At 43.8% G+C, this 27,774-nt stretch overlaps 1 protein-coding gene across 9 annotated transcripts in view; it reads left to right on the top strand.

Moving 5' to 3' along the window:
* LOC114855172 (E3 ubiquitin-protein ligase RNF123) overlaps positions 1–22,504 on the top strand; it is a 62,828-nt gene extending 40,324 nt beyond the window's left edge. For 5 of the 9 annotated variants that reach the window (XM_055509107.1, XM_055509105.1, XM_055509106.1 and 2 more), the window contains 4 exons: positions 11,345–11,559; positions 15,457–15,551; positions 20,811–20,896; positions 21,187–22,504. In XM_055509107.1, coding sequence (XP_055365082.1) covers positions 11,345–11,559; positions 15,457–15,551; positions 20,811–20,896; positions 21,187–21,286 — 496 coding nt within the window. In that variant the 3' untranslated portion in view covers positions 21,287–22,504. Of the gene's footprint in view, positions 1–11,344; positions 11,560–15,456; positions 15,552–16,758; positions 16,876–16,929; positions 17,994–20,810; positions 20,897–21,186 lie in introns of those variants that run through there. The other 4 variants (XR_008694802.1, XR_008694800.1, XR_008694801.1 and 1 more) reach the window with 4 other exon arrangements.
* Positions 22,505–27,774: the final 5,270 nt, after the last annotated feature.

Genomic DNA, 27,774 nt, shown 5'->3' with positions numbered 1-27,774 from the left:
CTTTCACCTGTTCTCTGTTTATGTTGAGTGGGGCATGGACCTATGATCTATGTTTCCTGAAGTCCATGATCAGACTTGGTTGTGATGGTGTTTGTTGTGTGGGATGGCGGTGTACAGTCAAAGGTGTACAGGGCATTTAGCAGGGGCTCGGGACACAGCCCTTAGGGAGAACCAGTGCTGAGTGCACTGAAAAAAAGATGTTGGATTAACTTAATTCAATAATGGACAGTTGTTTAAAAATGTTTTTTACAGAAAATGTCTGAATTTAGTTAAATTATCATACTTATAAAGTATGCAAATATCTGCAATGTAATTTTAACTGTAAAAAAGCAAATTGATTAAATTAAATCAGAACTGTTATTATTTCTGTAAAACATCACAAACTTTAGATAGGTTCACTAGATTAAGAAATGCAGAACTATAGGTTATAGAACCTACTCAAAAGGTTTTAAAGCTACAGTGAGGACAGGAACGTAAATTCTGACTGTCCCATTAGTGAAGTTTAGTTTTCAAGCTCATTCTTTTCTGCGAACAAGTGCTAACGTAGCAGAAAACCTTGCCTTGCTAGCATGTGCACCTACGCCCACCTTTTCAAATGAATAATAAATGTTTACCAAACATATGAGCTCAAATTGAACCTACAGTACAGTATATTCTTTCACTATTATTGTCAGCTTACCACTACGAATAACTCAACTGTAACAGTAATGGCGTCTGCTTGGACTTGTTTTTTTTTATTAAAAAAAAAAACAAAAAACAAAAAAAACAGCTGAACACAAAGTGTGCAGCTGAAGTTGATGCAGATATGAAACCGCGCGAGAGCAAATAGTCACATGCTAGTTAATGAATTTGAATTTATGCTGACTAATCCAATGACAATATGAAGCGTATGTTTATGAATCAATCAATGTACGAATAGACGAGTGGAGGCAGATCCATTTCTCCTTCAGTTAATGGGGCGCAATTCGCTACATATCGCAAGAAAATTTGTGATATGGACTTGATTAACTCACTTCACTTCGACTTGTCGGGCCAAGATGAACCAAATGCTTTTAAGCACTTTCTCTGCACATGATTTAGAGTCTACATGATATAATTACGTATTTCAAAAACAAAAACAATTAATGAAAATCCACACAAGATGCTTATTTAAATCATACAGATGCATGGCTTCCTTTTTTCCAGTGTGTGAGAGTGGAGGAGAGGTTGGGGCCAAGTCTGACAGACTGTGTTTGTCAGAAGGTATTTAATCCAGGTGCAGGTAAGGGGGTGGTGACCTGTAGATTAAACAGTTTAGTGACTACTGTATCTGGGATGATGGTGTTAAATGAAGAACTGTAGTCCATGAAGAGCATCTTCACATAGCTCTGTTTGTTCTCCTGGTGACTCAGTGCTCTGTGGAGTGTGATGGCCACGGCGTCCTTTGTGGATCGGTTTGCTCTGTAGGCAAACCGATCCACAAAGCTGATCTAAAGAGGGCGGGAGGCAGTCTGTGATGTGCTGTGAGGCTAGTCTCTTAAAAGCCTTCATGATGACGATGCATGCTAGCGCTATGGGTTGTTTCTTGGTTTACATCACACTAAGAAGCTCCTGTCACTTCCAACATATTTTAAAAAGGGAAAATATTCCTGTTCAATGGCATCATTATTCACTACTGTAAGTATGCTTTGTTGAAGTCTGCGGTCACAGGCAGTGGGGTTCATGTAGAAGAATGGATCCCATTTCACATGCTGTGTGTTACCTCACCTATAATAATAATAATAATAATAATAGTAATAATAATAATAATAATAATAATTGTCTCTCCCATCTTTTGCCACTGGCTCATTTTATTGGAACTGTGTTGTATACAGTATCTGTCACTGAGCAGTTGTCTACTGGTTTCATTTTGTCCACAGCAGCAGCAGGGGAGCAGTCAGTTAATGGTTTGGGTTTTACTCACTAGTGGACAAAGTGGTTGAACCAGGTAAATAGATCTGACTTTAAACGTGGCTGCTGAGCACGATATGGACGATTTTGGGCAGCTGCTCATACTGGACACAATGAAGCTTTTGTTTTCTTAATTTCCTTAAATCCCTGCAGATTAGTCTTCATTCAGTCATATGCACATGAGTAATTTCCCTTGTCACTGTTTTTGTGGGTTCCTAATTAACGAGGGAACACAATGGACTTGAAACACAGTCCTCTGAAAAGATGCCATCATTGGCATTTTCAGCCTCACACTGTGACTCACACTATTTACAGAATGTTCACTTTCAACTTGTGTATGTCTTCCCATTTGTTGAAACGCGGCAACTGATGGTTTTACTTATGCTCTGTGAAACGAGCGAGAGACCAGGTCGCCGGAGGAGAGAAGAGCTTCCCCGCGTGAAGTGTGAGCGCTGCTGAAATGAGAAGGTCAGAGAAGCTGTCACAGCCAAATGTCACCATGTTTCCATGTGTGTCCCCTGAACGCGTGCTGAGAGAGACACAGATGCCTGTCAGCGTACATGACTACCATTCCCAACAACCTCATTTATCAATGTTGTAGCGATATGTCACGTGATTGTTTAACCAAAGAGCCAGTTGTACTTGAGAACCCAATATAAATGTCTCACAGTTTGGACAAAGACAAACTGATGGATGGAAGAAAAAGAAATTAAGAAACAATGAATGCAGAAAATGAATATGCCGTCTGAAGGCACGCAAGCGTTCAAAGAGGCCAGACAACAGGGACCAACTCTAGCCTTAGGTTTCCTGTCAGGAGATCAGCTGTAGCTCCAGCCTCACACAGGTTAACCATGCCTTTTACTGTACCACTGACAGATCCCATCAGACAACGGCTCCTTCAGTGTGAAGTTAAAGCTGATGTGAGGAGGCTAGCGCTAGCCCAGTGTCCGTCTTCGTTCCATTAAGGCACACATTCAGTGTGACTGTCCTCATCTCATTGGAAGCAGTCCCTTCTGCAGCTTGGGGTGTGGCGTTCAGGAAGCTTCAGTAGAGATTCCTGAAACATTTGGCTTCCTCCTTCCATATTGCTACCTTATGGGTCAGAACCAGCAGCTGTGTGCCAGTGTAGTGATAAAAGCATTCAGTCACACACCTTCATCCTGACCATTGATACAGTTGTAGCAAAAAAAAAAAAATCTGGGTGCCAGTGTCATTTTACCCACCAGGTGGCGCAAAGATGTGAGGTCCGACTGTTCATTTCTATCTGTGTCTGCACATCAAGTACAAAAAACGATGTATGTTATTGTATCATTAAATGTAGAGTAGTTCATTTTTAAATATTATAGATTATTATGCGTCTTTGCTAGCTAGTGCGCGCTAGTGTTTGTTGTCAATTGCTGAAGATGCTGATGTCTTTACACAGTTCCCAGGCCAGCCGAGAGACACAGTCCCTTCTCCAGCCAATCCAATACAATACAATTTGTTGGTCATGAAGAAAAAATACAAAACAAACTAGATTTTCGTTTTTCTTGATATAAATAACAAACGTAATTCAAGAGTTGTTGTTTTTTGAGTTGGATTTAAAGCTGATTTTTCGTTTTGAGAAAAAAGCAGGTAAAATGAGAGAGAAAAAATAAGTCGGTCTCTCGTTATAGCAGCTTTTAAGTTGGTGGAGAAACCAAACTCTTAAAATTTACTCAGACCGCAATGACCTATAGTTTGCTCTGGCTCTGAATGAAACGAATGAGCCCGAATGACAGCTTTGGTGCTGAGCAGCCACTTATTCATAGGCAGAAGACTTGGTTCAAGTTGTCAATGCGCGCTAGTGTTTGTTGTCAATTGCTGAAGTTGCTGCTGTCTACAGTATATACAGTATGTCCTCGTGTTTAAGTACTGTCGGGTGTGTCGGGTCCGTGTGCGCTCTAAGTTTGATTTCCCCACCAGACGAAAAGCTCTTATTTTCCGTTTTTTTTCCTTAAAACGAGTAAACGGGAAACGGCTTTAAATCTTCAAAATTTGTCTGGTTTTGAAAACACTATTTTCAGCTTGTTTATTTGTTTTTAAAACAATGCTTTGATTATGCCATTTGTCACTTTTATAAAGAGAAAAGAGAAAACTGTCTGTGTACGTAACAGTTTGATTCCCCCACCGGAATAAAAGCTGGGAAAACGAAAAATGAGTCGTTTTAGAACGTTTTAGAACCGGAGGACCTGTTAATGTGTCTGAACACGCAAGAAATTAAGACTCTTATTTTGAAACGCAGTACAACGACGACAGGAAGCCGGTGCTCAAGGGCAACTTAAGTAATGGATTTATATTTTCCTTTCCAGACATCAGCTGAAATCAAGCCGTTTTCTGGTTAAGATGTCCAGAAAATAAAATACAAAGAACATCCGTTTCCTCGTTTCTTGTTATAAAACTGACAAACGGAATTTAATCAAAGCAGCGTGTTACAAACAAATAAACGAGCTGAAAACAGTGTTTTCAAAACTAGACCCGGAATTGGATTTGAAGCCATTTCCCATTTTCTCGTTTTGAGGAAAAAAAATGGTTGTTTCCTTGTTTTCCCAGCTTTTACTCTGGTGGGGAAATCAAACTGTTAGTTGTACACGGACTGTGTCACCCTGCGGCCCAGTCTTTGTTGATTGCACACATTAAGAGAAGAGACACACAGTGTCTTTCCAAATGTTAACGGTTATACTGGATGAAAACGAAAATAACTCCTGCTCTGCAGCATAAACCACTTTGACCACTTTTAAGGTGTGTGTGAGAACAGTTAAACCAGTAAGATATAGCCAATGTACTTTAAACGGAAGCTCCAACATTTTACCGGAATGACATTAATGACAATATCTGCAGAAAAACTAACTTTTATTACACAGGCAACACAGTGGATTTGGAACTCGCTCTGCGTTGTAAACACAGCGTCTGATGTTGGTTCAGTCGCTAAAGCAAACTTCACATCCCTTCCCCCTACTCCGTATTGGCACAAGACATGTTAACACAATGTCACCTCAGTCAATAGGTGTGAAATACTTTAGCTCCGAGACAAAGAAAAATCTCCATGGGAGACCGGGCAGCACGATCAGCTGCACCTACGCAGACGCCAAAACCTTTCACTTCACTTTTTTTAAGAGCTCTTCTTATGGTATTTCACACAAGTCTGGCAGACTACCACTGCTAACTTGTAGAGGATGTTATATAATAAAAATAAATAAACTGTACTAAACCCTCTCTGTGGTATGTCAGAACGCAAGGAGTCAGCAGATCTCCGACTCCTTAGTGCAGCAAGTTGTTTGTTCTGCATATATTGATTCTGCATGAGTAATCAGGACTCTTTTACACTTATTTAGCCGAAGACAAAACTCAGAAGGAGATCGGACAATTCGCTCAGCTGCACCTACATGTAGTCTGTGGAGCGCTTGGAAATACTACTATACTAAATACTACAATCGTCTGCCAAATAATATAGGCAGCCAGCCCTATTAGTCATTTGTTATTATCTTGTAGGCCAAAATATAAAAATGAGAACAACGCTGATTTTTCAGTAATTACAACTTCTGCTTCCACCAAGATTTAAACCCGGGACAAAAAAAACTGACGGGTCAAGACAATAACTAACCATTATACCACCAAGACATTGCAACATTACTCTACTTGGGCCCATATAACATGGTCTTAGTACGGCGTCATAGGGGCCAGTGTGGCGGCTGATTTCCACGTAGAGGCCAAAAAGACGTAACACGCTCCAACGCAAGGTGATACCGCGCTGAAAATCAAATCTGATTGCCGTAAAAGCTGACACTTTTAAGTGCTCTGAAAGTATTCTCTTGCAGATTAGTGCTGGTACATGTAAGTGAAGTGTGGTCGTCAGGTGAGGGGATGGGTGGAGGTGGGTGTTGGATCTGTCTGCCTTCAGAGCTCCTGATGCCATCACAGAAAATAAGTGGAGCCAGCCTACTCTAACATCACCTCTTTGGTCAGTTATTGTTTTAAGTGCTTGATGGACATTAAGGCCTGGATGTCACTAAACCTTTCCCATGTTAATGATTCAAAGACTGAGGTGTTGATGCTAGGAGCTGACTTATCTAGTGGGCTGTCTCTGTAGACATTGGCTGGATTTACCAAATCTGAAATCATTAAAATGATTTAAATGGACACAGACCTGAAGCTTGAAAGCCTGGTCCTGCTGTTGTCATTTTCTTCCACCTGAGGCAGCTGGCCAAACAGTAATCTATGTCTTCTTTGCCATCTGGCTGGATTACTTTTTTCTCAGTCAATCATCTGTCTCTTGATTGCAGCTCATCCAAAATACTGCTGCGTGTCTCTTAACAGGCACTGGGAAATATGAGCACATTTCCCCGGTTTATTCTCCCTTCTTGGCTGCCTGTGCATTTTGGAATACATTTCAACTTCTTTTATTTGTGTTTTAATGGGGTCTGAGCTGCTGCACCCACAGTTTGAGTTGGCATTATCTGACCTGACTGCTTTTTATTGTTCTTTATTATTATCTGCTCTGTTTTGATGTATGAAGCTGTTCTGTGGTACTGCATTTGATTGTATACACTGTGCTCTTATTTCTGTTTATTTAAGGTATAATGGAATAAGACTGTTTTAACTGTACAGCACTTGATTCAATTCAGTTGTTTCTGTTTGTGTTTGATCTAGCAACTCTTTTTAGACCTGCTGGGTTTGTGGTGTGACCTGGTTTCAATCAGATAAACCCAGCGGATCACTGTTTGAGTGTTGTTGGTATCAAACGACCCAGACATTCACCACAGAATCGAGTAAATGCTGATTCAAGGAGGATCTTGTTCCCCTTATTCAGGATTCCAACTGGTAAACACACCGGTATTTGTACTCGGTCACCATCTCCACCTCTTCCTTTTTAATAGTGAGAGTGATTGAGGTGGTCCATGATCCATGAGATCAGGGGGGGCTCCACCTGCATGTTCTTCAGTTTCTCTCCCAGCAGCGCAGGCTGAATGGTGTTAAATGCACTGGAGAAATCAAAGAACATGATCCTCACTAATGCGCCAGGCTTGTCCAGGTGGTTGTAGGTGCGATGGAGCAGATGTATGATAGCGTCATCCACTCCTAGATGGGGTTGATATGCAAACTGGAGGCGGTCAACTGAGGGTTTGACCAGAGAACACAGGGAGTCCAGGATCAGCCTCTCAAAAGCCTCTTCATGATGTTAGAGGTCAGAGCCACGGGTCTGTAGTCGTTGAGGACTCTGGGACGTGGCATCTTATTCACTGGCACAATGCCTGACTTTTTCCACCCAAGAGGAACTCTCTCCAGCTGCAGGCTCAAGTTGAAGATGTGTTGGAGGACACCACACAGCTGGGGAGCACAGACTTTCTGCTGATTTGGGCTGATTCCATCAGGTTATGCAGCCTTTGCTGGATGAAGCTTGCATAGCTCTCCTCTCACCTGATCTGCTGTTATTTGTGAAGAGGAGGTGGTCGGGTCATGAGGGGGATTTGAGGGAAGGGGGCTGTCGTAAACAGCGGGGGGTTTAGAGGCCCAACCTGGAATGTGTTAAGAAGTTATTTAGTTTGTTGGCCCTGTCCTTCCCCTCGGTCACCTGGCTGCTGGACATGTAGCCAGTGATGGTCCTCATGCCCCTCCACACTTCCTTGGTGTTGTTGTTCTAAAGTCTGTGGTCCAGTTTCCTCCTGTAAGTCTCCTTCCCCTCCCTGATTTTGACTGACAGCTCTCTCTGGACACTCGTAGTTGCCTCCCTGTCCCCGGACCTGAACGCTTTCTTGTTTTCATTCAGGGTGGCTTGATGTCACAAGTGACCCATGGTTTGTTGTTAGGAAAGCAGTGAAAAGGTTTATCAGGTACATGGGCGTCCACACAGAAATAAATACAATCTGATAAACGATCTTACAATACAATCTTTGACCGTCACATGTCCAGAATGGCACCACTTATTGTTAATAAAAACGCTGAATCCGTCAACGTTAACACTGGAGTCTGGGATGCCATCATGCGGCCAGGTCTCCTGGTTAACTAGCAAAACCAATGAGTCCAGCTTATTAATGAGCATGTACTGTAAAGATGTGGCTGTTGACACTTAATGTGTGTGTGATCGTCACAGGTTGTGACGAATTGAGGCTCAGAACAGTGTGAACGAGCAGAACATGAGCCCAGAGAAGAGCAGACCGCGAGTGAGTGGGAGGCTCCCGCTGCGGAAGCCCCACTATAAAACATTGATGCAGAGAGGTTGGACTAAGTGGTGCTGCAGGAGAGAGCAAAGAGGTCCGATTAACTAGAGGGCTTGACGGATCTGTCAAAACCAGATACAGGACAGTAGAGGGTAAAAGCAGTCATGAGGTCCTGTGCAGATCAGGTTCTGTTGGTTGCCATTACCTTGTTTACACATGAACATGTTAACACTAGAACTACTAAGGGACGTACACCTTTACATATACCCCTAACTACTGCTGGGTGATCACTTGTCCGCCACGCTCCAGCTGGCACCCTGCCAAGAGCCGCTTTTGTTACGTAAAGAGGGCCATCACCGACGCACTCTGTGGGGTTGGACGCATGGGCTTGCTGACCCTGCTGCTGCCTGCAAGGCAGAGCAGGGTTCCTACTCATGTTCCTATGAGTCTATGAGTGACATCCACTGCTACAATGTTCCACCGCTATGTGCTTGGATTTACAACGTGAAAGGACGAGTGTCATTGTTGCGGTCTCACCGAAGGAAGCAATGAAAAACATCAACAATACAATAAGACAGTTTTGCTTCTTTGCTTATTTACAAAAAAACTAAATAAAGTTCACACATTATTTCACTGTAACGTTACTAAAAATTGCAGAAAAGACGACAGTACACCGCTCACACATCTAGTTTTAACAAATGTGCAATTAAAAATATAATATAAACCAAAAAACGCTTGAAAGCGTTTCGGTTTTATATTCCATTTATTTCGTTATTTCCCCTTTCACCAGTACCACATAATAAGTCATTGCAGAGCTACAGCCATGTTTCACCAGCCGCTTTGGGCAGTGAGTCATAGACGGACGTTGTTCTGCCCGCTTTCATGTAGACACGGAACTCTTCCCAGTTTTTTTAAACGTAGATTTTGTTAATTTCGTTATTCATTTACAACAACATGCAAATGCTAAAAATTACTGAAAAGATGACAGTACACCCATTTAGTTTGGGTGAACAGAAAACGCTTGAAAGCGTTTCCGTTTTATATTCCGTTTATTTCGTTATTACTCCTTTCACCTGTACCACATAAAGTCATTGCAGAGCTACAGCCGTGTTCCTACAAAGTTAACCAGCTGTTTATTTCGTTATTCCCTCTTTCATGTCCGTCTGTTGAATGAAAGTGGGCAGGGCCATCCACGTCCCAGAGCGGTGACACTGGGGGATGGGAAACACGCGTCAACACGCAGGACAAAGATCTGCGTTTCTCTGCTGCTGCAGCCTCGGCTGCGTTGGGTTGTTAGTCTCCCTTTCACCTGTACCATATGAAATGTGTTCCTACGAAGTTGATCAGCTGCTTTCAGAATCGTTTTTATTCACCGGGTTTATTTTTATTTACAAAATATAAACAGAAAACGCTTGAAACGTTTCCGTTTTATATTCCGTTTATTTAATTATTTTTATTTACAAAAAAAATCCCATACGCTTTGCACTGTAACGTCACTAAGAATTAGGAAAAAAGACAGTACACCCATCTAGTTTTAACAAATGTGCAATAAAAAATTTAAACAGAAAACGCTTGAAAGCGTTTCTGTTTTATATTTCCGTTTTTTTCGTTATTTTCCCTTTCACCTGTACCACATAAAGTCATTGCAGAGCTACAGCCATGTTCCCAAGAGGTTCACCAGCTGCTTTCAGCGTGACACACGCATGGACGTTGTTCTGCCCGCTTTCATGTAGACACAAAACTCATCAAAGTAAAAGAGCTCAGAGCAGCATTTGCAATTACATGTATATTAATAACGAAATAAACGGAATGTAAAGTAAAATGCTTGCTAGAGTTTGGTGTCTACATGAAAGCGGCTGGTCAACTTTGTCAACATGTGGCTCCAGTAAGTGGGGGAATAACGGCCCAAAGCAACAGGCTGAAAGAGGAGGCTGTGGCAGAGGAACACAGGTCTTTGTCCTGTATGTTGATGCGCCCAGCCCCCACAGTCAGCGCTTACCTTTGCTACGGGACTGATAGCCCCGCCCACTTTTATTTATCAGACAGATATAAAAGTGGGGATAACGAAATAAACGGGATGTAATGTAAAACGCTTTCAAGAATTTTGTCTACATCAAAGCGGGCAAATCACATGTGAACGTTTTAATTTTTTTGTAAATAAAAATAATGTTTGCCCTGTTCAAACCTGGGGAATAAAAACGATTCTGATAGCAGCTCAAGATCAACTTAGCAGGAACACATTTCATGTGGTAAAGGTGAAAGGGACACTAACAACCCAACGCAGCCGAGGCTGCAGCAGCAGAGAAACGCAGATCTTTGTCCTGCGTGTTGATGCGCGTTCCACCTTCCCCCAGTGTCCCTGCTCTGTTACGTGGATGGCCACGCCCACTTTCATTCAACAGACGGACATGAAAGAGGGAATAACGAAATAAACATCTGGTTAACTTTGTAGGAACATGGTTGTAGCTCTACAATGACTTTATGTGTTACAGGTGAAAGCAGTAATAACTTAATAAACGCAATATAAAAAACGTTTTCAAGGGTTTTCTGTTTATATTTTTTATTGCACATTTGTTAAAACTTGATGAGTGTACTGTCATCTTTTCTGTAATTTTTGATGACGTTACAGTGCAAACAATATTTGAACTAGTTTTTTTTGTAAATAAACAAAGTTTCGCCACATTTGAGAAGGATCTAAAACTGTCTTATTGTATTATTGATGATTATATCTTATTGCTTCCTTCGGTGAGACCGTAACAATGACACTCGTCCTTTCACGTTGTAAATCCAAACACATAGCGGTTGAACATTGTAACAGTGGATGTCACTCATAGACTCATAGGAACTGTGCAGCCTTGCAGACAGGAGCAGGGTCAGCAAGCCCACGCAACCCACCACCTACAGTGCGTCAGTGATGGCCCTCTTTACCTAACAAAGGCAGCTGTTCACAGATGATTCAGGGTCTCAGCTAGCCGAGCAGATCATTTGACCACCTTCTAGTGGGAATGGGTATATTTAGAAAACCCAGTAGTTCTAGTGTTAAACCCAGCAGCGCCACCGTTGGGCTCAGAGTTTTGTGAACCTGAATCTAGGACCAGGTGACAGTGGAACCTTTGGTTTTTATTTTCAGATTATTCAGGAGATCCTTTAACTCATCCGCTGTAAAACATTTCAGGTCCAGGAAACAATCAGAACATTTCTCTCTGACCTCATTCCTGTAACCCTTTTTCTCTCCCCAGAGTCTCTCGAGCTGCCTCTGTCCTGCTCTCCGATCCCTGTTTCCAGCTCCACTCCATCCAGCACTTGCTCGGGGAGACAGGGGAGTCAACCATCTCTTCAGCAGCCATCGGTTCTGCTACAGCCCGTCCAGTAGTGACGTCTTTGGGTTCGTCTGTGACGCCTCCTGTGCTTTCAGCTGGAAACACGGAGCGCAAACACTTCTCCCTCCAGGCCTGTGAGTAGAACCATCTGGAGACAGAAACCTTTGCAGCTCAGTAGTGTGCTGGGTAACAGAGTTGTATGGAAGGTGCAGATCATTATTTAAACACATAAATATTTTATTAGTCAAGAATGTTTCCCTTGTGTTCCTCCGGTTGTCCATCTTGGGTTAGAAACCTTGTGGCTGTGAAAGGATCTGGTTTTGGCTGAGAGGCATGCTGGGCATTAGCTTGAATGCAGGGAGTTTGCATTTGCATCTAGGTTTCTGATGAATTTGTTCCATTTAACTTAAGATAAACTTTATTCATCCCAAAATGGGAAAATTCTTTTTTATCTACAGCAGCAAGGTGACGTTAAACAGTAGAGAGTTTGGAAGAACAGTAAAAAGAACGGCTGGCAGCAGTATCTATTCAAGGAAAAATAAAAACATAATGAAGTAAATCAAGTAAAGTTTTTAGTAGAACAGAACGGTAGAACAACAGCAACAATTAATGAAATACACCGTGTGTGTACATAATGTGTGTCACTGCAGTGATGTGTTGTCCAGTCTGATGTCTCTGGGAGCAATGGCCTGCAGCAGCTCCTTCCTGCCTGTGGCTGTAACAGTGTGGTGCTGAAGGAGCTGCTCAGAGCCTCCGTGTGGTGCAGGGGTGGAGGGTTCTCCATGATGGATGTTAGTTCACCAGCATCCTTCTGTCCTACACCTCCTCCATGGACAGTGTGCAGCCCAGGACAGAGCCGGCTTTCTGAACCAGCTTTTTTTGTCCAGTTCTTCTGAGCAGCAGCTCAGAACTCAGCTGTCACCTGTACATCTTCATAGACTCAGAATCAGTGACGAGTTAAAGAAAACCTGGCTGAATATTGATTATTAGATGTCTTCATAGAGCTACAGCAGAAAGTAGGAGGATGTGCTGCCAGTGTCAGAGCAGAGCTTCTTCATCATTCTGGACGGGTTGTGTCCGTCTGAGTTTTCTGTCTGACTGCGACGTTCGACAGTCCTGGAGAAAACTCATTGGCTGACCCTGAGTTCAGCCTCTGCCACAGCAGCATTCTCCTGTGTTGCCATGGCAACATACGTCCACACACAAATGTATTGTATGGCCTGATTCATTATGGCCTGGCAGCAGATTCTGATGAGTGTGAGTAGTGAAACGGGTCACAGAAGAAGACACTCTTTTTAACCCTCATCAGAAAACCAGAGCTGGGACGGCAAGACCAACTCCCGGTCAGAGTTTTGTGTGCGTGTGTGCGTATGTGCGTGTGTGCGTGCGTGCGTGCGTGCGTGTGTGAGAGAGAGAGAGAGAGAGAGAGACAGAGAGAGAGACTGTTGTCTCTCTGCCAACATGCCATGTTTGTCTTTAATCTTCTCCAGTCTCTGCTTCTCTACTAGACGGTGGTTAACATGCAGGTTTGTGTGTGTCTGTGTTTATTATGGGATGTTGTGTATGTGTGAGGAGCCTTCAGTTCTCCAGCTGTCTCACTGAATGACACCTCATCTATTTTTGTGTCGGTGACGAGCAGCTGAGGTTCTGTCTGTTTCAGTCCCTCTGTGTTGTTCTTTTTATCTGTTCATCTTCACTCTTCATCCTTTTCTCCGTTCACTTCCTCATGTTTTTTTCTTTTCATGTTTTCTCTTTTCTCTCTTCTCATTATAAGTGTTCTTCACTCAGCTTTGTCTCATCTCCTCTCATGAATCCACCTCCCAGTTCAGGCTCCACATCATCAGAGCCATGCTAACATTTCTACCAGTTTGCAGTCCTTGTGTTAAGCTAATCAAGAAAACTCAGCGAGGAAAGAATCCTGACAACTGTCAGCTTGGTTTGGTGTGTGAGTGTGTCTGTGTGTGTGTCTGTGTGTAGCACTCAGATCCCTGCAGTCCTGAATGTTTTATGGATGAGACACTGATGTAGTAGAGTACAGCTTTATTTCTTATTTATTTCTATTTTTTAGAAGCTAACGAGAAACATGCAGCGATGGAAAAAGAAAATGAGACACATCTCTGTGCATCTAATGTATCTCCCTCTAAACATGTGGACTCTGCTGCATGCTCTGACTGACCAGGGTCTGGATAAGCTAACACTGTGCTTAAACAGCCAGCATGAGGCATTTGGAACTGGTTCTGGTCCACTCAGATCCACCCTCCTCTGCTTGGAGCAGAACTCCAACCCTTGCAGTAACACCTGCCACTCTGGGCCCATTAGGATGATGACTGGCCTCGTATTTCATTTTGATGTGATTGCACTCTGAGAAAAGCGATGGTAGAACATGACTGATCACTTTAATAATTGATGATTTCTTTTTAAAGCACATATTGTTTTGTAGGAATGCGTTTCTGCCGTCACACTGGACTCACTGGCCTGGTAACAATGGTGCTGCTATAAAACTATTTCCTGCCCATTAGTGACCAGCAGGAACTCAGACCGGAATATTCACAGATCACAGGGGCGGTCCTCCTGAGTTTGAGACCGAGGCTGTGGCACCAGCAGCTGATCTCAGACCAGCAGCCAGAGGCCTCCTGCTGGCTTATGTGTTTAATGTCTGGATTATTTATTTGGTCTGCAGGGCCCAGAGGTCAGAGGCTGCTGGAAGAAAGTGACTGGGAAGGCGAGACTAAAACCAGAAGCAGAACCAGACACAGCAAAGCGAAAACAGACTGTAGGAGACAGAGACACTATGAGGGTTACTAGTTTAGACCTGAGGCCCTCAAACCATTTATTACCAGGAGCGATGTTCAGTAGCATGTTAGCTTCACCTGCCACTGCAGCTTCTTCATCTCTGGCTCTTGATTGCTTTCGATTTGTCTTTCCATTTTCCCCTCCATGGCCCCATGTCTCTGCTACCATCAGACAGATCCTGTTTCAGTGGAGGAGTGGTAGCAGCTGCTCTCGGCCGTGATATTGGCTTGTTGGAGAGCTGCCATGTTGATCTGCAGTGAGAAGCCCCATTGGTTACACATGGCATCAGGAATATGAAGGAACAGAAAGTTAGGATGTAGGTAGAGAACCTGTCTGCTGCCAATATTGCTGATCTGAGCACAGATTCTGTGCTGCAATTAACACTTACAGGAATTTGGGCATAGCCTTAATATTTATCAGTAAACGGTTCCCTGAGAAATTCCTCTACTTTTAGTCTGCAGGATGTATAAATCACCTGCTGAGCATGTGCTCATCATCTTCTCTGGCCACTAAAGCAGCGGTTCTTCATGTAACAATCCATCTGTTCAAGTGGCGGTCAAGGAGGTGACGCTAACCCTCAGACCCTCCAGCCACTTCATAGGCCTCAGCTTCCAGAATGGAAATGGACCATGACTCTGTTCCCGGTTCTTCCATTGAGGGCACAGAGTGGGCTTTTACTGTGGTTATCCAGTGATTAGTGAACAACTGTCGCAGGAACGTTGGTCTTCTTTTACCTTCTTTTTTACACATTGGCATTATGATAATAATGATATTGTAATAACACAGCATGAATGAGTACACTGTGGGTAGCAATGACCTGCAGCAGCTCCTTCCTGCACTGTGGGTGTAACAGTGTGGTGCTGAAGGAGCTGCTCAGAGCCTCTACAGTGTGGAGCAGGGGGGGGGGAGTGCAGCCCAGGACTTTCTGAACCAGCTTGTTGAGTCTCTTCCTGTCTCTGCCTGTACTGTACTGCCCCCCCCCCACCCCCGCCCAGCACACAACTCCATAAAGGACTACTGAGGCCACCACAGTGTGATAGATAGTCCTTAGCAGCTCTCAACTCCCACTATCATAGAGAGGTCTATGCTGTCAGTCTTGCTAAGGGAAAGATGGATGCAGATGGGTTTGATAAGTCTAAAACACAACGACAAACACACAAGCTAAGAGATGATCATGTTTTGAAGGGAAAGGGTTGGTGTATTAACAGGTGTGTGTTGTGTGTGTTTCATACTAACAGACACCGACTACATCAGCGAGGAGGAAAAGCAGAAGGTGGAGCTAATGCTGGCGTTTCTCACCGAAGAATCCAAACAGGCTGCAGCCAGCACAGCTGTGAGTATGAGATGTATGAATGAAAGGGGAGAAACACACTCAGCCCCGGCTAATATTGTCACCTAGAGGAGACATGTATAGGCTGAACAGTACTGGACCAAGCACAGATCCCTGTGGTACTCCATAGCTAATCCTTGTGCATGTGAATTTCTCATTAACATGAACAAACTGGAATCTGTTCAACAAATAGGATTTAAACCGTCCCAGTGCTGTTCCTTTATATTCTGATGCTATGTTTTAGTCTCTGTAATAGAATGTTGTGATCAATTGTATCAAATGCAGCACTAAGATCTAACAGGACAAGGAGGACTCTAACCTATGTCTGTGTATGATGGATCTAAATCCTTGTATAGGTGATTCCTACACAGTTGGTCACAGAGTTAAGGGTTTGTTTCAAGGGTTTTCCAGATGAAGGACAAAGTGGATATGGGCCTATATTTATCTGTTACTCCAGGGGCTCTTAATAGATGGATTGATGACCTGGTATAGACGTTCTGCTTGAAAGAGCAGAATCAGTGCCTTCTCATGAGGCCCGGTTAAAGTTTGGTGGTTTGGACACGGATCTCTTTGAGGGTGGAGCTGGTCAGGAGAAACCAATTTCTTCTGCCATCAGTCCTGCTCTTTCTCTCTTTGGCAGAAACCAGATCCTTCCCTTTCCTCTGTAAACTCCACCACTGAGCTGAACCGTCCAGAGAGGATTTATTATTGATAAGAGAGGGAGAAGGAGTGAGCAGATGGAGGAGAGACGAGATCCATAAATCACCTTTTTGCTACGTCATGTTTCAAGAACTAATAGATCAAAGTTGTGCAGCAGCAGTGGAGACGAGATTGTGTTCATTTATTAGTCGCTGTGATGAAGGTGAAGTAAAAAACACACAGGCAGGATGTGAGTGCACAAGTGGGCTTCCACAGACCCACTAGTGGTTCTCCTCAGCTCTGGTAGGTCAATTAGAAGGTTGAATCTGCCATAGTAAACCAGATTAAACTGACATGACTGAAAAACTAACTGAACTGATGACAAATGTCAACAATAATCAGCCAAAGGAAGCCAGTTTCCTGTTTGGACTCAAACGTCTTGATAGGAAAAAAAAAACAAGCTGCTCATAACCTCTGTCTCTACATGTCTGGATTATGGTGGATTCACTCTGCTGGTTCTGTGCTGCAGTCAGCATCTTCTCTCTCCCTGTGTGTGGTTCTGTTGGACTAGGTTCTGCAGAAACGTCATCTGCCTCACTGACCTTTTCAAGGATCTGTTTTCGGCGGAAGATGCTGTTTTAGCTTGTGACTCGATGAAGCTGGTTAAAGGTTAGGTGGAGGTGAGAAGGTGAGCAGTTTCGTATCGGTTTCATGTTCTTACACGAATTTGTTCCTCACACAGTAACGTACCTCGGCTTCCTGCTCATGTTCCTTCTTCTTATCCTGCCACAACTCAGACGTGACACTGGAGCTGGTGGAGCCTTTGCCTCTGCAGCTGCTAAATCACTGGCCTGTTTGAAAAGCTGCTTCGTCTGAACACACTCCACAGTCAGCTGGTCCACATGACAACAATCCAGCGTCACTGAACACATGGAATCCCCAGCTTCAGTAACGCTGGGTCGGAGCCATTGAGCTGTGACCTCGTCAGTGGGACCAGGAGGCTGTCGAGCAGCGGAAATAATGAAAGGAATGGGCTGTAAAACGTCACAGTCCAGCTGTGTTCCTAGTCCTTAGACATCAGTTCCTCAGTCACAGTGACGTCATCAGTGTCAGTTTAGTTTGGTTGATGAGGTCTGGGCCTTGGTACCAGGGCTGTTACTAGAGCCACGAGAGGAACTGAGCCGTCACAGTCCAGCTCATTGTGTGTGTAAGGAATTAGGGCCTACTGAAGCTGGTCCCTGATGGACGGAGCTGTCGCTCAGCTGGTTCTGGCCCGTGAAGAACCGTTGCCCTCTGTACAGCTCATTACTTTCATCAGTCTACTCAACATCTTCACTGACAGATGGATTATAGTTTGTGCAGTCATTACTCATCGACAACAATAAAACAGCTGTAATGTGTTGAGGCCAGAAGCTGAGGTCTGGACTTTGTTCTGTTTGCTGGGTTCATTTATCATCACTCAGGTCATTTTGTGTGTACATATGTGTTGAAGGATCAATATCTAACATAATTAATAATAATAAATAATCTAAAGTCAGATCTAAATCATCTAGATCTTTGGGATCTTCATTAAACTGGATCCACAGCTGCTCTGGGTTGTAACGGAACAGACCTTTCCTTTTTCCTCCATCATCTTAGCTCTACATATTTGCATTCCTTGGTCACCAGCTGCCACGTTTCTTTACTTCTGGCCTCCTTCGTCACCTGAGACCAAACCCATTTGGTATTTCAGGGTTCAGACGATTGACACAAACTAAAGTGGAGTCAGCTGTGACTGTGTTCAGGTTTATAAATGATTAGTCTTGACTCGTCCTCGTCCTGTCTTCATTTATTCAGTGATCTACAGACTCTTCTTTTTTTACTTTCTGTCTTTTCTTCTCTTTCTCTGAACTCTGTCTGACTTCTGGATTAGAACTCTTTTGCAGTGGGAGTAGTGAAAACTAGAATGGTTTAGGTATAAATCTCACAGTTTGAACTCAATCCAGTTATTTTTGTTGTTTTCGTTTGACAGTAGAGTTTAGAGCAAATTCAGTTATTTTGCACTTATTAGCAAATATTAGCAGCTGAAGCAGTTTCTTCAGATTAATGGACAATAATTAGCATCACTCTCTAATTAAAGAAAATAACTACAGTACCTGCTGCTCCTTGGCCTTGGATGTTTATGTCACAGTTGTAGGATTTCCACTGGGCAGAGTTTGGCGGTAGCTTTGTGTGAGCACGTTGTTGTTGAGCTTCCTAAATATGTATAGAATTCCACCCACTGCTTCCTGCTTCAGGCTCATCCTGACGCTGCAGCAACATGGAGGCAGCTGGAGTGACACTAATAAAACAGTGGGACTCTATTATAATCTGGGCTTCATTCCTGCAGGTTTGGGACAGCTGAGGTTACCATGGCAATAGCTGATTGTGTAGATGTTCCTTCCTGTCAGCAAAAACTCTAATAAATACTTCAAAGTGACACTTATGCTAATATTTACATTTATTATGTGACATTTAATGGGCATCATCCAAAATATAGCAAATTTGCTAAAAAGACGCAGCAAACAGGAAGTAAGAGCAACACCGGCATAGCAACGCATCAGCTTCACCTCCACGTAAGCAACGTCTGTGTAACCCAGGTTAAAAGTAGTGATGGACTTTTCCTGTGCTCCTTGAATGCCTCACATGAAACACGTTTGATGTGACAAATCAGGTTCGACGCATACGCATACGATTGGAGATAACCTGCGGGGAGAACATGCAAATTCCACACAGAAAGGCACCAGGGAATCGAACGACAGTGCTACCTACTGTACTGCTGTATATATGTAAAAAAAACTAGTGTTCTTTTTTTTTAGTTCGGTCCAGCAGTTTAACAAGCAGCATGTATTAGGCTGAATGCCGTATTGTGATGGACAGCTTTGCTTTAACAAGAGGAGTATATAAGAAATATATATACTTTTGATTAATGGTTTATTTAATAATTTATTTAGCTAATGCTAAATATGTGTGATTTTGCTGTGTTGGTGGACAGGTTAAGTTTCTGCTTTGGGGGTGTGTGCGGGAGGGGGGGTGGTGGTGCAGGGGTGCAACCAGCTGCTGAAACCAAGCAAATCTGTTAAACAACCAGTGCAAAATAAATAAGCAGGGATGAACCTTAGGCTAACACATTCATAACTAAACACCTGCTGTACTGTGGTTTACCTTGGAGATTAATACTAATACCAATAATAGCGTTAAGGTATGTGCACATACTCATACAAACATATACAAATCATATACATACACACATGCATTGTTATACATATCTCATACTACTTAATATTAGCCATGACATACAACACCACAATTTCTATATTTACACATTATTGATTTTGGTAGTGATAAGTATCAGTAATACTTATAGTTGGGTTTGGAAAGCCTGTTTATCAACTCAGGTGTTGAGTGTCCCACTACAAGGTTAGTAAGGCTGTAGCTTAACATTGTTCACCCAAAGGGTGAGGCAGATGTTGGTGCATGAACAATGCCACTTGTGGAAGCCAGGGTGATGTGAGGGGCTCGGCCGCTACGCCCATCCAGCAAGCAGAGGAAGGAATCCCAGCAGCCAGGGAGCCCACACGACTTCAGTTCCAGGAGGGCAGGTGTTGCAACCCAAGCCGCCCACACAGAGCCCCCCAGGCAGAGCTGCAGCAGCAACAGAGACAGCACCCGAGGCCAGAGTGGGCCACCGGGGGTCAACGCTGTCCGCCCCATGAGAACCAGGGGCAAACACTCCCCCCGGCGGGAGGGTCGGCCTGAAGGAGTGGAGCCCAAGGACCCACGGTCCGTAGGGAGCCCGTCAGAAGAGGCCCCCGCGCCCAGAGTGGGACCCGCCCCCAGTCCACCACCCCTACACGAGCGGAGCGGGGCCGCTACTGTTCAATTGGTTATTTACCCTTTTCCAAACACCTCCTTGAGACAAATTTAGACTCCTGTTTCTACCTATGTTTATTTATTTAAGTGTAAACCAACTAAGATTTAGATGTTACATCTGTCTGAGAGAACACGGGTAGATCAGATTCATGATGTCTCCTGAAGATCAGTTCCATTGACTTGTGTAACATCTCCTGCTGGTGTCAGAGCAGCTATGAAGGAATCGGCTGGAGGTCAGGGAGTGGGACGTAGGAGGGGGTGCAAACAGCAGAGTCCTGGGGGTCCTGCAAACACTGGAGCACGAGGAAGTGAAAACATACAACGTGAACAGATGGGAGCAAATGTGCAGGCAAGCAGCTCCTGTGGTGTCAGCTCAGATGTCCCAGGATGCACCGGGGATGAACGGGGGCGATATTTAGCTTCACACAGGGAGAAGGATTTCGTTCTGGTGAGATGTTCAAAGGAGGAGATGTTCAAACGTTCTGAGTCCTCAGATAAGTCTTCACCGAGCAGGGCCTAGCCTAGCCTAGCCTAGCCTAGCCTAGCCTAGCCTAGCCTAGCCTAGCCTAGCCTAGCCTGACTTAATGGACCAGCTCCTCCAGTTTGGTCATCCTCAATTTCTGTGGGTGACAGACACAGAAGACGCTATATCTGTCTATATCTGCTCTATGCGGGTTTGTACTAAAAGCGCGTGACCCGGTCTGAATTGACCCGTTTACTTTCTGTCTACAGCCAACCAGTGAAGAAGATCTCTGCCCTATCTGCTACGCTCACTCCATCTCTGCCATCTTCAAACCCTGCTCCCACAAATCCTGCAAGTGAGTCCATGCACATTTAACGCACGGAATCAGAATCAGAACCAGTAACAAACTGATCCTATAGTTACTCTGCATGTGTGCGGCCTCTAAACTGCTGATGGCAGCATCTCTTCATGTCTCCATACATATTTGATGCTGTAGCTGTGGGTTGCAGTGGTGCTGATGGAGAGGGGGAAACCACACGACCTGAGCTGATACTTATCAGCCCAAGGCCAAAAGCACACACTGAGCCGTGGAGTGCAAAAGAACAGAGAACAGAAAGCGACTGATGTTCTGATGTTCTGTTTCAGAGCCTGTATCAACCAGCACCTGATGAACAACAAGGACTGTTTCTTCTGCAAAGCCACCATCACCGGAGTGGAGGACTACAGCAAACCAGCCTCCTGCTAACGCAGCCACAGACTGTGTGTGTGTGTGTGTGTGTGTGTGTGTGTGTGTGTGTGTGTGTGTGTGTGTGTGTGTGTGTGTGTGTGTGTGTGTGTGTGTGTGTGTGTGTGTGTGTGTGTGTGCGCAGATCCAGAGGAGCCGACACCTTTATTCATCATCACTGTATGACTGAAGGATCTGTTCTATTATTACAGCAGTAAACTAATAACGATGAGGACGGTTCAGATAAACAACAGCAGAGCTTCGGTTTTCCAGAGTCACTGTTTGTGTATAGATCCAACAGAGCAGCAGGGCCTGACTGAACCTGAACCACCACTACTGTGATCGTGTGGGGAGCCCAGAGCAGAGATGGAGAGAAGCTCTGTGGCTCCGACCACAGTTAGCGGTCCCGTAGTGTTTGGACTGAGGATTTAATTTTAAGCAGCTGAGTAACGATAATGTTCAGCCAAAGTCAAATTAAACCCTGAAAGTCTTCAAATTCAGGAACTCCACCATCTGGTTTTTGTTTGTGAATGGACTCGCTTCTCAGACTCAACCAGAACCTGCAGATTAACAGCACAGCTCAACTGTCGGTGCATGTATTGTCCACGTCTCCAGTTCTGCAGATGTGAACGTTGGGATGTCATCACCTCTACAGGCAGGAAACAGTAAATCACACAACAGAACTCACAATGTGGTGTGTGTGAAGTCTGTACCTGGTCAGGGAGAAGGTCCACAACCAGAGGAACTGTAGCACAGATCAGGTGTGTTGGGTCATGACGGGCTGGTACCAGTCCTGCTTCTGGGTGTGTTGCGGCTGAATGTGCGGCTTGTCTCTGCTGGTTCTAGTGTTTGATGTCACCGTTCCCAGCACCCATGGACTGGGCTGATTATGGGATGCTGAAGAATCTTCATATCAACATCTTGGAGCCGGAATGTCCTAATTTAATTAACTTCAGGTTTTTCTGGTTGAACAAACCAGAGAAATAATGAAATTAAAAGTTTAAATGATTTGCTAATATCTTTATTCTGCTTTTATTCTTGTTTGACTCAATAAGGCTAATTTAAACATATGACTTTATTTAAAATGTTTTAGTGAGAAACTGAAGGTCTCAGCATTTGAACGCTTCCTTTTTATGGCTCTGGTGTCATTTGTGTTGATTTGGGTCAGAGGTCAAATGTGTCTGAGCTTCATCTCTGTAAACACTGTACCTGCAATAAAGGATCGATGCTCTGCCGGAACCTGGTGCAGTGTTGTTTTGAACACGGACTGGACCTGTGGTTCAGGGCAGGCAGAATCCCCTGAAAGAGCAAACCAGGAGGCGTCGGACCCTCCTGAACCAAAGTCAAACCCACACGTTACCAACCAATCAGATGATTCAAAGCCACAGAAAATGTTCAGCCCTGATGGTCCAGTAACTCGGTACTAGCATCAGATGCAAATTCAGGTCCAACTCATCATCTCTGCTGCATCTTCCTCACTGACCTATTTATTCTGGATCCGACCCACGAACCCAGCAGGATGCTGCCATCGGGTCGTTTGCTGTTCAGGTCAGCCATCGATCAGAGCAACACAAAGGGATCCAGTTCCACTATAAATACGCTGGTGTCCTTGGCCTGACTGCTCTCTCCTCCCATCAACATTTATTTCTGTTCTGATCCATAAAATCAGCCTGGTGTCGGGTTGCTCCACAGTAAGAGGTTCAGTGTTGCATGGGAACAAGAAACTACTACACTGGACCCAGACGAGCAGGGAGCTGACCGTCCACAGGGATCCGAACTTTAGTTCACCAGGAAACTATTAGGACACGGATTCAGACGTTCTGGGCCGGGTTGGGCTGGCTGGTGATTTTCTCTGCCTTAGCCCAGCAGGGATGGACCCTGACCCTGTTCTGCTGTGGTTCTACTCACGGCTCTACAGGAAATGATGGTTTGTGTCTCCATCCGGTGTCTGGATCAGGTACCGCTTATCCCTACTGAGTAAAACAGACATATAAAAGGCAAAGTAGAAGAAACTTCACAGAACCTTCTGGTGTGAGGATGTTTGCGATGTTGTAGCGAAGTTCTTTCATGACTTTCTACATAACCACTGGCTATGCCAGTTTTCAGCCTGTGACCCACTGTGGCTCAGCACTGCTGCCCCCCTCAGGACTGGATCAGAACCACAGCCGGAATGGCCGCTAGTTGGCAGTAAAGCAGAGGTATGTGAATATTTTCACGAGGCGTTTGAAGCTCAGGCCTGGTTTCCTTCTTGATGTCGACTGAGCCTGTGTCTGAGGTTCTGCTGCCAGACTAATCATAATATACAAAGGAGTCATATTAATAGGAATGAATCCTGAGTTATTGGTTCTGGTTGTCGTAGGTGTGGATCACACGTAATGTGAATGTGATGCTACAACTCTGGATCAGTTGGTGCAGGCACATCGGTAGAAACCACGAAGCTTCCGGTCCATGAATGCACCTTACAGACTAAGCTCTTTCTATGTGTTCAGCTTTTAACTACTTCCTGGTTCTGTTACAGGAGATGAATGGCTCTGTCTCTTGTGTAGAGCGCTGGTTCCAGGTGGGCTTCATCCTTCTCCATCCTCCTTCTGTCTTCTTCACATTTCTCACCTGATGAGATGTAATTGAAACGTATTTTAAGTTGAAGGACGTGACTGAGCCCAGCAGCGCCCCCTGCTGGACGACAGACAAGGCTTCCTACAGAGTATCAAAGGCAGTTTAACACTATAGAAAACCAGATGATGATTATTCATCATCATTAAAGGGAAATAAAAAACAGCTCAGGTTTGTTTTAACTCTGCAACCACTGTCTGAGACCCAGCTGTGTTGAGCCTAGCGCCGCTTTAAGTCTTGGCAGCAACGACTTTATGAATGTCTTAATAACATCAGCACCTTTAGAGGTGATATTTAGAGTCCAGCTCCATCAGCTTTAATGTGTTGCTGACCTCTGTCTTACTTAGATGCTTCCTGAATGCTGGATTCAAAGCCTTTTTGGTCCCCTTGGTCCTCGACCGGACATTGTCTTACATAAAACAGCATAGAAAACAAATTCCTGGATGCTTTTTCACAAAATTGTAACAGAATTCAGGTCATTTTTATCAAATACTTTACCACATTCACTGTTTCTGAAAATTCTGAAGGTTTTTGTCTCTGAGTCTTTGCTTCAGATTCTGTTGTTTTCTGTTCAGGATCTACAACCATTTTAATTTGTGTATTAGCACAACAGGCTCCTAATGCACAAAATAAGCTGCTCTGTTGGTTCTGAAGCCTCTGATTAATGGAACCTGATGCACCTAGAATCAACTCACACAGAACCCTGGACTCTGTTCTGCAGGGAATTGATCCTTCAGGTTTGGGCCTTTGGCTGTAAACTTTAGCCAGATGTGTCCAGGTGTGCGACATTGTCCTCTGGCTCTAGGTTCAACAGGCTGTCAACCATTTATGTGTGAATAGTCAGACGGATGCATCTTAAACAACAGGCGAGTGAGATAAGCGAGGTTGGCGTGAAATGCGATTAAAGCACAGCCTTTGATTCAAAGGAGCCGAGCACAAACAGCTCATCTCCTCCGCACACACCAAGCGCCTCCTCAGCAGTCTGACAGGAAGCTGCAGTTCAGGGCCAGAGCTTATCTCTGAAACTGAAGGAAAGTGTCCTTCAGGACAAATGCAGCGTTTAGGCGAGAGTCAGCTGAGAGAACAGTAGAGACTCCAAATCACAGGACAGAGCTCATCACAAGTCAATAATAAGAAAACCAGACCAGACTTCACCCAGGACCAGACCGCTTCAGTTGTTTCCCCGCCGGTTCTGCTCCGGTCTGCTCCTGGTTCACTCAGTCCTTATCTTTAACTTGCTTCTTTAGCTACATGAGTGTTTCTGGTAGAACCGTGAATGTTTGAGCTGAGAGGTGTCCTCCACCTCTGGACCAGGACGGACTCTTCAGCCTCACACATTGTGAACAGGGAACTTTGTTCTGTGTGTGTTCTGATCCAGTCGACGCCCTTGCAGCTCGGGCGATACAAGAACCAGGCCTTTTTTACCTGGTTAATTTGGTTAAGATAAGATAAGATAAGATAAGATAAGATAAGATAAGATAAGATAAGATAAGCTAAGCTAAGCTAAGCTAAGCTAAGCTAAGCTAAGCTAAGATAAGATAAGATAAGATAAGATAAGATAAGATAAGATAAGATAGACCTTTATTCTTCCCACAATGGAGAAATTTCCATGTTGCAGCAGCAGTACAAAACAAGAGCAGAATCACAATTATGTACAGTTTAAGTAAAATAAAAATGTATCCTATATTTACACACGTGCACACTGAGGTGTGGGTAAATCCACCATGGGTTGATCGGATATTGCACAATGTAAAAGTTTGCCCAAACATTTTTATAGTGACCACAGTGTAGCGGATTCAAAAAAAAAGAGTTTGATATTAATGCAGAAACATTAATATACCTCCAAGTTGGGGAACCAGGTTTGTTTTAAAGCTGAAACCACGCTTGTATTAATCTAGTCAAAGCCAGATATCAATTCAATGAGTTACCACTCATGAACAACAATAACCACTTTCTTGTGATAAAACCAAATCAGTCTCTTATGGTGAATTCTTGTCGCGGTTCAGTGACCTCTGTTTAAATCTGAAGAGCAATGCACACAAAACCAGATTCCTTTTAACGTTTTATTAATCTAACACTACTGGATATATGAATAACATAATATGGAAATACTCAAATAAACATAACAGAAAATGAGAGAACAATCAGAATGAGATGATGAACAGTGAATGAATCAATGAGTGAAACCCAAAGAATGGTCAAGACCTGAGTGTGTGATGGCTTTGATCAAGAGAAAAGAGTATTTGTCTCTAACTAATTCAAATCTAAGGATAACTCATGAATTTGGGATGTTCAATTTTAGCGCTTTGAGAAACACCAGAATTCTCAGAGGATTAGAGACGTTCGTCTTGCCTTAGTTTGGAGCTGTAGCCGCTGTGCAGCATCTCCCGTTACCGGTGGGTTGAGCAGAGGTGCCCTCTGGTCCAGGTGCCACGGCCTCTGGGCCAGGAATCGTCGCCCGCGGTGATGATGACGGCTCGGGTTCAGCAGAGTAACAGTCAGCCAGGCTGGACTTTCCAAGGTGTTGCAAAGCGTCAGCGCTGCTTAAACTAGCCCAAAAAGCAAACGGGCTGGAATCTAATTTAATTAGTTCGATCAAAAATAGCGAGTCAATTAAGGACTGGTTGTAATAGTTTCAGTTTCGCAGAGTTTTTTGATGACTTTCTAACATTACAAAAATCGTTGTTCGTTCGTGTCTCTAAGTTTAACTTAGGTTTACAAAATTTAAGAACAAAGGAAAATTAAAGAAAAGTAATGCGACGCAAAAAGGAAAAAGGTGAAAGAAGTTTGAAGGTAGAGGGAAATCCGTTTTGCCTTGGGTTTCACTGGTTTAAATACCTCTGGGGCAGTGGTCACTGCAGGGCGGAGAAATGACTTCAGCCAGTGGTGAAGAGTTCCACCTCTTCAGATCAGGAATCAAACTATTTGATTTGGATCGCTCCTAAACCTGGGATAAATAAGCTCTTCTCTTTTCATCAAGCTCAAAGTTCCATCACACCATAACACAATAAACATGTAATGATCACTTTGACACTCAAATGAGCAGAGAAGTCAAAATGGTTAAACAGCAATATTAAATGCATAGAATCTTAAGGTCTTATATGTGGTCCCTTACAATGCTGTGACAAATTAAATGTTATTCATGATGCCTGGTCTTGTCTTATGTAACAGCCAGTAAACACTAAAACATACACGAATAATAAATGCAAGTAAAATCAAATTATAAATGACTTAATCTGGACATTACTTAATTAAACAATTGTAACACCTAAACATGTAATACAATAAGGAGGCTACCTAATTGTAGCTGGTGGAAATAGTCCATGTGTATGTTGCACAGATTAAAAGAAGTAAAGAAGGTGAGTCTCTCTATTTCAACTTTGTGCCTACACACAAAGGACAGCATGGTGATGAGTTGAAGTCCCTTTGTAACTTTAGGAATTTCCTGGCAAATCTGTAGATCAGGCATTGAACATCACACAGAAACCAATCTAATATCAAATGAAAACATTTTGTCCACAGAATACAATGGCATCAGTTTCATGGAAGTTGAAAGTTCTGGTGCATCTGAACCAGAACCTGTGTCCAAATGAAGTCTCTCGTTCTCTTTGATGAGCACATTCCACATTTTATGGCTGGTGGTCCCAGTTCTGGGAGAGGCAGCTTCTCAGTGATAAATGTGACAGCCTCTCCTTTTGGCATGATAAGCAGAGGTAGAATCCTGAGGGATTTACAGGTAGACCAACAAAGTGGACTCATGGTTCTTTGATATGGACATTTGAGATGTTGGCGTCAATTGGTGCGTGTGGTGATAGAAGCCAGTCTCCTGTTGTGGAGAAAGGTTCAGGGTCTCTTATCTCTGGGGACTGAAAGGGACGTAGGGGCTCTTCAAGGGA

Source organism: Betta splendens, chromosome 5 (assembly GCF_900634795.4).
Source record: "Betta splendens chromosome 5, fBetSpl5.4, whole genome shotgun sequence".
NCBI lineage: Eukaryota > Metazoa > Chordata > Actinopteri > Anabantiformes > Osphronemidae > Betta > Betta splendens.
This window is presented reverse-complemented; position numbering and strand designations above follow the sequence as displayed.